This window comes from Spermophilus citellus (genome assembly GCF_964194105.1).
Source record: "Spermophilus citellus genome assembly, chromosome: 9".
In the NCBI taxonomy this organism is placed as follows: Eukaryota; Metazoa; Chordata; class Mammalia; order Rodentia; family Sciuridae; genus Spermophilus; species Spermophilus citellus.
Window position 1 is genome coordinate 83397731 of NC_138191.1, and position 11027 is coordinate 83408757.

At 37.6% G+C, this 11027-nt stretch overlaps 1 protein-coding gene across 1 annotated transcript in view; it reads left to right on the forward strand.

Moving 5' to 3' along the window:
- The window catches only part of WLS (Wnt ligand secretion mediator), a 104838-nt gene extending 96414 nt beyond the window's left edge, over positions 1-8424 (forward strand). Inside the window, exon 12 of the mRNA XM_081306155.1 lies at positions 7575-8424. Within this exon, the coding sequence (XP_081162281.1) occupies positions 7575-7684 (110 nt within the window). The 3' untranslated portion in view covers positions 7685-8424. The remainder of the gene's footprint in view (positions 1-7574) is intronic.
- Positions 8425-11027: the final 2603 nt, after the last annotated feature.

Below are 11027 nucleotides of genomic sequence, written 5' to 3' on the forward strand. Positions count from 1 at the left end.
CTAGCTATTGTGAATTGTGCTGCTATGAACATTGATGTGGCAGTATCCCTGTAGCATGCTCTTTTAAGGTCTTCAGGGAATAGTCTGAGAAGGGCAATAGCAGGGTCAAATGGTGGTTCCATTCCCAGCTTTCCCAGGAATCCCCAAACTGCTTTCCAAATTGGCCGCACCAATTTGCAGTCCCACCAGCAATGTACAAGTGTACCCTTTTCTCCACATCCTCGCCAGCACTTGTTGTTGTTTGACTTCATAGTGGCTGCCAATCTTACTGGAGTGAGATGGTAACTTAGGGTGGTTTTGATTTGCATTTCTCTGACTGCTAGAGATGGTGAGCATTTTTTCATGTACTTGTTGATTGATTTTATATCCTCCTCTGAGAAGTGTCTGTTCAGGTCCTTGGCCCATTTGTTGATTGGGTTATTTGTTATCTTATTGTCTAATTTTTTGAGTTCTTTGTATACTCTGGATATTAGGGCTCTATCTGAAGTGTGAGGAGTAAAAATTTGTTCCCAGGATGTAGGCTCCCTATTTACCTCTCTTATTGTTTCTCTTGCTGAGAAAAAACTTTTTAGTTTAAGTAAGTCCCATTTGTTGATTCTTGTTATTAACTCTTGTGCTATGGGTGTCCTATTAAGGAATTTGGAGCCCGACCCCACAATATGTAGATCGGAGCCAACTTTTTCTTCTATCAGACGCACAGTCTCTGATTTGATATCAAGCTCCTTGATCCATTTTGAGTTAACTTTTGTGCATGGCGAGAGAAAGGGATTCAGTTTCATTTTATTGCATATGGATTTCCAGTTTTCCCAACACCATTTGTTGAAGATGCTATCCTTCCTCCATTGCATGCTTTTAGCCCCTTTATCAAATATAAGATAGTTGTAACTTTGTGGATTAGTCTCTGTGTCCTCTATTCTATACCACTGGTCCACCCACCTGTTTTGGTACCAGTACCATGCTGTTTTTGTCACTATTGCTCTGTAATATAGTTTGAAATCTGGTATCACTATACCGCCTGATTCACATTTCCTGCTTAGAATTGCTTTTGCTATTCTGGGTCTTTTATTTTTCCATATGAATTTCATGATTGCTTTATCTATTTCTACAAGAAATGCCGTTGGGATTTTGATTGGCATTGCATTAAACCTATAGAGAACTTTTGGTAATATCGCCATTTTGATGATGTTAGTTCTGCCTATCCATGAACAGGGTATATTTTTCCATCTTCTAAGATCTTCTTCTACTTCTCTCTTTAGGGTTCTGTAGTTTTCATTGTATAAATCGTTCACCTCTTTTGTTAGGTTGATTCCCAAGTATTTTATTTTTTTTGAGGATATTGTGAATGGAGTGTTTTTCCTCATTTCCGTTTCAGAAGTTTTGTCGCTGATATACAGAAATGCCTTTGATTTATGCGTGTTGATTTTATATCCTGCCACTTTGCTGAATTCATTTATTAGTTCTAGTAGTTTCTTTGTAGATCCTTTTGGGTCTTCTAGGTATAGAATCATGTCGTCCGCAAATAGTGATAATTTAAGTTCTTCTTTTCCTATTTTTATGCCTTTAATTTCTTTTGTCTGTCTAATTGCTCTGGCTAGTATTTCAAGGACTAAATTAAATAGAAGTGGTGAGAGAGGGCATCCCTGTCTTGTTCCAGATTTTAGAGGGAATGCCTTCAACTTTTGTCCATTCAGAATGATGCTAGCCTGAGGCTTAGCATACATAGCTTTTACAATGTCAAGGTACTCAAATTACCAACATACGGGATGAAAAAGGCAATATCACAACAGATGCTACAGAAATACAGAAGACAATTAGAAATTATTTTGAAAACCTATATTCCAATAAAATAGAAGATAGTGAAGACATCGATAAATTTCTTAAGTCATATGATTTGCCCATACTGAGTCAGGAGGATACACACAATTTGAACAGACCAATATCAATGGATGAAATTGAAGAAGCCATCAAAAGACTACCAACCAAGAAAAGCCCAGGACCGGATGGGTATACAGGTCCCAGATCTTTCTGAGGACACTCAAGAGATCTTCTGTCCTGCTTTGTAGGGACTCAGCTTCATAAGAAAGGAAGATGATATGACAGGCTTGTGAACTTCAGGGGACACCCTACCTCCCAAAGGTTTTTCTTTTCTGTCCAGATGAGAAATGATTGCACAGGGAAGGAAACTGGAAATCCCATGTATGTATAGGCTTTCTTTTTCTTGAGCTTTCTCTTAAGGTAGTACTGTCCACGCCATTCATATACCAAGCTTAAATGCTTGTTCTTTCTCTCTCCTGCTACAGATATCAAGGTGATTTCTTATCAGGGCTGCTTATCGCAACTAGGGCTTGACTGAAATGATTAAGTTTCAGACTCTTTGAGACCAGAGAGATGGGGGAAGAGTATCACTTTAAACTAAAGCCACAACAGGACCTAAATTGATGGTATTTCTATTTTTCTTCTCCCTGTTTCATGTGTGTATTTCTACCCCACACACACACTTCCCACTTTTCCCTAGCCAAACACCCTTTTCTCCCTTAAAAGATGAATACTTAGTCATAAAAGCACCAAAGATAGGAGACTCCCTTAGACAAATATACCCCATTTCTGGGTCAGAAGGAGCTTAAGTCACTCACTGGGAAGGTGCTTATGAGAGGTTGGTCTCCCAGTGCCTTGAGCAGTCCTTTAAACACAGGGTTGACCTGAGACAGCTTGTTGGAGGGACCTAGCCTTGGTGCCACAGTCAAGGAAGCTGCGCCATTAATCACCACATTCAGACCTGAGGTATTATAATGGCCAACTTCATGAATCTTTAAGCTTCTGCTATGAATCCAAATCATGAGGACAAACTCTTTTCCTGTCCTCCCTCACTCCTTCTCTAAAGTGTCTCTATAGTCTCTCATTTCTCCACCTAAACTGGTCTGTGTTGTACATCTGCTGTTAACTAGAAAGGCTAGAAGCATTCTGGAACCTCTGCTTTAACCAAAATCATGCTGATTCATGTGTTTATTTTTACATTCTCTATACTGGATATTTGGGAAAGTAAGTAATTCTCATCGTAACCATTGCTTTAATAGAAATCTTCTCCTTTAAAAGACACCTTTAAAATTACTAACCCACATTTTTATAGTTCGTTGGCAATCAAGAGTGTTGGTGTCTATAAAATGTTCAGAGTATAATGTCCATGGTTTTTAGGATTTTTCTTTTGACAGGAAAATGACCAAGATTGTCAACTATGCTTGTGTGATACCTTGGTTTTTATGGGTAAATTAGGTTTAATTTTAAGTGGGATAAACATTATAAATGTGTTTGTTAGAAGAGACATCAGATTAATCTGCAAGTTAAAATACTAAAACATTAGGGCTGGGTCTGTGCTCAGTGACAGTGTGCTTGCCTCGCATGGATAAGGCAGTGGGTTCCACCCTCAACACAGCATAAAAATAAAACAAATAAAATAAAGGTATGTTGTCCATACACAACTACAAAATTTTTTAAAAAATACTAAGATATTAACCACTAGATATAAATTCAAGTACTCTTGGCTTTATAAGATAATATGTTTATATTAGGGTCTTTAGGGATTGTGTTTTTATAAATTGTTGGTAAATGGAAAAAGAGTTAAAGACTGCCTTTCTTTCAGGCCTAAACTAAAAGCAAAGTTACTAAGAGTTAAAGCTTTAACAGCTGTAATTTTATTTAAAAAAATAATAATACAAGATTTAATCTGTGTTTAGATTGGAAAAAGCCTAAAAGTAAAGAAAGTATTTCATTTCATTAAAAAGGAAATATTTGCCTAAATCCAAAAATGGTTAAGGATTGTTTCAAGTTATAAACTTAAGAATCAGCATCTGAAGAAAAGAAGATGTAAAACTGTAGATATGAGGCTATATTTTAGATGTTAAAAGAGAAAAGGAATGTTTTAGATGAAAAAGTATTAAAATAATATTTTTGTCCTAAAGTCCAAGATAAGAAAGGGAAGACAAAACTAAGGATGTAAACAAGTTGTAGAATGTCTAATTAAGTTGCAGAAGGTTTGTGAAAATAGACCTTAAGAAATTTATATGTGTAGTTAAGTTGACTATAATTAACACAAATAAATATATTTAAGAGTTTTCTAAGGTCAAAATTCAATGTAGTGATATAAAACATTCTAATTCTCTCTAAAAACAAGATTTTTCTTAAGACATTGATCTATTCTTATTTATCAAGATAATTTCTTGTGTCTATTAGGTTCTATTAATTGGGGAAACTAAGTCTTGAAAGAGATAATTATTCTTTTATATCTGACTATTTTGAAGTCTTTTAAAGATTGTTTTATAAGTCTGATTAAATGAACAAAAATTATTTTATGCTATTACAGTATATTTGAGACCTTTAATATATATGTAAAAGTTTATAGAATGAAAACTATGTAGGTTTAATATAGGCAAGGTAAACAATAAGTGCTCTCCTTTATACTTTGTATCTGAACTTTAAAATATAATATGTCCACAATGCCATTTAAAAACCTGACATTGGTTTGCTTTAACTACATACATTTTTATTGTTATATAAATGAGATGCATTTGTACATCAGATGATGTCTATTTCTAATCGTTAACACTGTTTCCTAAACTTATCAGAGATTCTAAATTTTACTTTAAAAGTTAAAAATAAGTTAATAAAAGGACATCTGTGTAATTATGATGCTATTATTTCTGGCTTCTTTTTATATTAGATGTATTCATTTTCTCCAAGTATATAAGTTTTTAAAATGTAAAGCTTAGGAGAGCACTTTACCAAGCTGATATTTTCCAAACTAAAGCTGTTTGTAGTGATAACCTTTTTCAGACTTATATAAAAATAATAAATTTAGTTGGTGATCTCTTTATGATATTTAATGTTTTATTACTAGATAAAGGTAATCAGTTGTCAATATGTTACATATAAAATCTGTATGTTGCTCTTTACATTGGGATGGGCATTTTAAATGTATTTTTGGAAAGTTATTAAGGAGAACCTGATTTGTTTAAAGGTTGACATTGTGGAACATGGAAACACTTCTGCCACTTTTTCCACAAAAAAAGGAAGTTTCAGACCTTTTAGTCTTTCTGTTTGATTCATGTTTCAGATGTAATTTATATCATGCTAACTGAAATTCAGATAGACCCAGGAAGCAGTTCAGAAAACCTTGTTTTCTTATACTCTTTTTTTTTTTTTTTTTTTTTTTTGGTGGTGCTGGGGATTGAACCCATTCTGATACTCTTCAATAGAATGATATAATAGGGCAAAGGTCAGATTCAAAAGTAAAGCACTTTAATTAAGATCTGTCAAAAGGTCAACCTCACCTGAGACAAGGCCCTGCCGTTCATCCCTGATAGCCCCACAGTAGACTAGAATTAAGCTCACTTAATGTTATATTCAAAAGAAAGATCCTTAGAAAGAGTCCTGTGATCCCAAAATTAAAAGGGTTGTAATAAAAAACTAAATAAAAATTTGGGTAAATTATAAAAGGTATTTAAAGGATGTCAAAGAGTTTTAAAAGAAGGTAAAACAAAGATTTTCATATGTGGTTGATAAATTTATGGATTTTGCAGATGCTAGATAGATATCAAAGATACATTAGTGTTATACAAATTATGTTTCTTGGTTCATTTAAGTGTTTGCTCTTGTTAATTTCATTTTCATTTTGTATTTTCCTTGTAAAACTTTATAACTTTTCCCTGTTAGTGGTTTGCAGAAACACTAATTCTAACAGCACAATCTGAGTTAATTTGAGATAATAAGCCATCACCTACAGGACAGATAGTATATAATACTGACTCCCTATACTAATACTGACCCTAAATAAATAGAAGGGGTGATTGTAAAATTGTAAATATGAAAAACTCAAACCCATTACTACCACTTCAAGCCTAGTGAAACTGACCTTCTAAGCATTTAAAACCAAAACTTGGAGACCAAAACCAAGGAGGTAAAAGGACTAAGGCAAAAGCAGCCAGTATTTGGCCCTTGCCCTCTAAGGTCAGCAGGCTCTAGGGAATGACAGGACTCATGTAAGGAAGAGAGAAGACTGGACTGAGTGTGTTCACCAGAGGGCTGAGGGCCAACTGGGGGCTGGGGATGTGGCTTGTGGTCAAGTGCCTCTGAGTTCAATACCTGGTACCAAAAAAATTTTTTTTAAATAAAAATAAAAAAAATCTGCACAGCAAAGGAAATGATTAAGAGCATGAAGAGAGAGTCTACAGAATGGGAAATCTTTGTCAGGGGATTAATAGCCAGAATATATGAAGAACTCAAAAAAATTAACACAACCCCCCAAAAAACAACTCAATTAATAAATGAGCAAAAGAACGAAGCAGACATTTCTCACAAGTAGAAATCCAAGTGTCCAACAGACGTATGAAAAAATGATCAACAACCCTAGCCATCAGAAAAATGCATTGAGATTTCATCTCATTCCAGTTAGAATGGCAGTCATCAAGAGTACAAATAATAACAAATGCTGGCGAGGATATGTGTAGGGGTGTATACATTGTTGATGGGACTGCAAATTAGTACAATCACTTCGGAAAGTGGTATGGAGATCCCACAAAAGACTAAGAATGGAGCCACCATAGGACCCAGCTATTCCACTCTTTAGTATTTATCCAAAATAACTAAAATCAGCATAACGTAACGATATAGGCACATTAATGTTTATAGAAGCACAATTCACAATAGCCAAATTATGAAACCATCCCTGGTGCCATATATACACAATGGAGTTTTACTCAGCCATAAAAAGGCATGAAGTTATGGCATTTGCCAGTAAAGGGATGGACCTGGAGAACATCATGCTAAGTAAAATAAGCCAGACTCAGAAAGCCAATGGAATGTTTCTTTCATATATGAAAGTTAGAGAAAAATAAGGGGGGAAAGAGCAGGGGTGGATCCCACAAAAATAGAGGGAGAGAAAGGAGATTGAAGGGAGGGAGGAAAAACAAGAAAAGGAAGGAACTATAGAATGAAATTGACCAAATTATGCTGTGTGTGTGTGTGTGTGTGTGTGTGTGTGTGTGTATGAATATGCCACAATGAATCCCACATTTATCTATGGGTTTCAATTTTAAAAAATGATAAATAAATAGAAGGAAGCCAGTAGAGAAAAGGGAATGGGGGAAGGAGGAGGAGAGGGAAACAGGAAATACTGCGAACTGAAACGGAGCAAATTATATTCCATGCATGTATGATTATGTAAAAATGAACCCCACTACTATTATACATAACTCTAGTGCACTAATGAAAACATTTTTTAAAAAAGGATCACACATAAAGCATTTAGAAGAGCATCATGCACAAAGTAAGCTCTCATTAAATGTTAATAATTACTATGAATAATACCAGCAGTGAGCTAACTCATGTATCATTAATGACTTCTCTGAGAGCCAAAAATGATATTTAAAAAAATACTGCAAATTCCAAATGAAAAGGTGGGGCATTAGCCTACGAGTTCAGAATGTGAAAGGGGACCAGTGCCCAAGCAGTTCCAGAAAATGAATCCCAGCTTGCTTCCCCTTCCTGCTTGAACACCTCTAACACCCCAAACCCTGTTTCAGGTGATCTGGGCGTCCACAGTGGAGAGGAACTCCAGCTCACCACCACCATCACCCACGTGGACGGGCCCACCGAGATCTACAAGCTCACCCGCAAGGAGGCTCAGGAGTAGAGAATACAGCACCCAACTGGGACCATCTCTCTACACACAGGCCCTCTCACTAGAGCGCGGAGCCTGCCAGACAGCTCAGTGTACGAACGCTGCCTCATGCCTCTTGGCTGCGGTTTCTTAGACCAGCAACTTGGACATTTCTTGGATGGCCTTCTGGCGGTAGCTTTTGGAGGAGAATTCCTGCAGCCACTAATGCATTGTGTGTGATAACAAAAACTTTGCTATGACACATTTTCTGTGATCATTGTTAATTAGTGACATAGTAACATCTGTAGCAGGTGGTTAGTAAACCTCATGTGTTGGGGGGGGTGTGCTCCTTTGGGGATGGTTTGGGCTGGATGGGGTCTATATCGAGTGGAATATGACTCTTTTTTTCCTGCTTTAGATTCTGGGATAGAATTTAACATTCTTTGCAGTTTAAGGTATGCTGCTGCCATAGCCTCACTCCTCATCCATGACCACTTTTTTTCCCCCTATTTATATCACCAAGTAGCCTAGTCTACTGAGTTAATATTTAAGTTGTCAATAGATATGTGTCCCTATTTTTTATGGCTTAATATAAAATCATTGAATTTCATGAGAAGGTCTATTCCACCAGAGGCATTTCAGCTTTGAAACCAAATCTGTGTTATCCAATACTAACCAGTTCATTGGATGTGGGTTTTAAAAAAATGTTTGCTAAACTACCCAAGTAGGATTTATGGTATTAAATGGCCTTTGGGTCTGAAAAGCTTTTTTAACCTCTTGCTTAAAAATGTGTTTTCTTTTGATAAGATGCTTCAAACAGCCTCCAAAAGTGTAGATCCAATCATTTAAATAAACCAGTATGTATATGTATATATGTATGTGCACACCCTCTGCCTACTCAGACCCATGTATATGAAAGCAGATTCAATTCCATATTGAATCTAGGAGTGAGGAGTGGGTGGGGGAAATAGAGAAAATTAAAATGTTTTGCATCAAATCAAAGCATTTGGGGGACAGCATCCATTCTGGAAATGAGGTAACTAACATTTACTATACTAGGCAGCTCACCTTCTGTTTGAGTCCATTTTTTTTTTGCTGCTGTAACTAAAAGACCTGACCAGCACAATTTTAGAGGAAGAAAAGTTTATTCAGGGACTCAAGTTTTCCTCAATCCGTAGAGAGCATGCTCCATTCCTCAGGGTTCAAGCTGAGGCTAAACATCTTGGCAGAAGAGTGTGGCAAACAGAAGCTGCTCACATAATGATCAGAGAGCAGAGAGAGAGACTCTGCTCGCTAGATACAATATATATATATATACTCCAAAGCCACACCCCCAATGCCTACCTCCTCTAGCCACACCCTATCTGCCTTCAGTTAATCCTCATCAGTGGATTAAATCACTGATTGGGTTAAGGCTCTCATAACCCAATCATTTCTCCGCTAAACCTTCTTGCATTGTCTCATACATGAGCTTTTGGGGAACAACTCACATTCAAACCAAAACACCTTACTGGATCAGCAAGGAATTCTTAAAGATTGTCAATAAGGATGGGGAACAGTCATCCCTTCAGAAGTAGACACTGCTCCATGCCACATACACCTTATTCCTACTGCCTCAAGAACCTGTGTCATCACATTTGATTGCTGTTGTTGGAGAGGCAACATGGCATAGCAGAGAGAACAAACTGTTGGTGGTCCATCATTTGCTACTGTGTGACTTTGCCCAAGGCACCTGATCGAGCTGTTTCTTCACCTACAAATTGATGTCCATAAAAATATATCCACATTACAGGGTTACAGTGAAAATAAAAATCATTTCATGTATACAGAAATACTTTATCAACTATAAATCCACATAAGTATGTTCTTCCTGGAGTCTACAAGCAATTTCAATGCTGTCTTCTTTCTCAGATACTGCTGCCTGAAGGTCTGGGGTACATTCTGTTTAATACACTCACCAGTGCCCCCTACCCTTTCTTTCCCCCGGTTTTGGCTAAACCCATGAGAAACAGTGACAGCAGGAAATACTTTGGCCTTGACTATTCTTCCAGGCCTTTTTCTAACCTGATGAGCATTCGATGGTACATGATCCAATGCACTCAGCATCCACTTACCACCAGCATGGTGTCAGCAATCACATGTAGCCCCTCCTCCCAATCTAGCAGGGAAGACGGAATTCAAATGCTAGAGTGATCTCTCCCAGAGGAGAGAGATGGAGGGAGTGTCTCTCTGTCCTCTGGAATGGAACAAGGATTTGAGCGTGTCTTTAAGAAGAAGCCAGATTGTGTCATGGTGGAAAGGCAAAGGGACCAGCAGTTCAAAAATCACTGAAACAGTGAAGTACAGAGAATGTTTGCTTCAGGTTGGTCACTGGGCCTGGCTGGCGTATAGGTGTGCAACAGCAGAAGAAGGGCCCTGTGCACCTGTGAATCAGAAGAGGCAGTGTTTTTAATGCCATGGTAAGAGTTACGAGACTGTCTCGGGTTTTAGGCAGAGAAGTGACATGGTTAGAATTACCATCAGAGCATGGAAAGGCTGGATAGGTCCAGAAAAAAAAAAAATTCACAAAGACTGAAACCAGGCAAGAGTCAAGGAGGAGAAAAAAAAAAGAGACATTGTGTTGGTGTTCTGCACCCTGGACTTCACAGAAAGCAAGAGTCAAATTCCAAGCCCTCGCAGGGTGAGGAATAGTAGGGCCCCTGACCAAATGAGAGATTCCTAGATGAGAAGTGTTAGTGGGTCCACAAGTACTAGAGGCCAGCTCTAACAAGCTTAGTAAAAAAGGTGAACTTAACTAGAACTTTCCTGGAGTATACATAGAAGAGCTGAATTATTCAGAAATATGTGGGAATGGGAACAGCTTTATGGGACCCCAACACCAGGAATTCATAGACTTTCCTCTAGAATACTAACATTTCCAATTAGTTCAAGTCTTTGTCTCTTATTTCAAAACTATGAGACAGAGAGTGATGACCCTGTGCCATTCAGCTTGTGCAGGGAGTCAGATCAAATGGCTGGGGCTCACAGGGTAGATTGGAGTCTGTTTCCAAAGACTGGAGACTCCATTTTGAGCTGGGAAAACAGCAGAAAAGATCTAGTACCAAAAGCAAGATGGTGCTTGAATTTGAACTGAGTTTTAAAAGCCATCTCCCCCATTATCTCTAAGAGTGAGGAGAGCACTTGGAGCAGAGCATCAAAGAAAAGCACCAATGGGAGTAGCAAGCCAGGCATGGCCACACCCAATAGGAAAGAAAGAAAATGAGGTAGATTCATCAGAAGAATGGGTGTCCAAGACGCTGAAGAAGGAAAGATTCATAGAAACAAAGCAAAACAAACAGAACGGCATTGGACCTCCTGAGCCACAGACTGAGTTAAG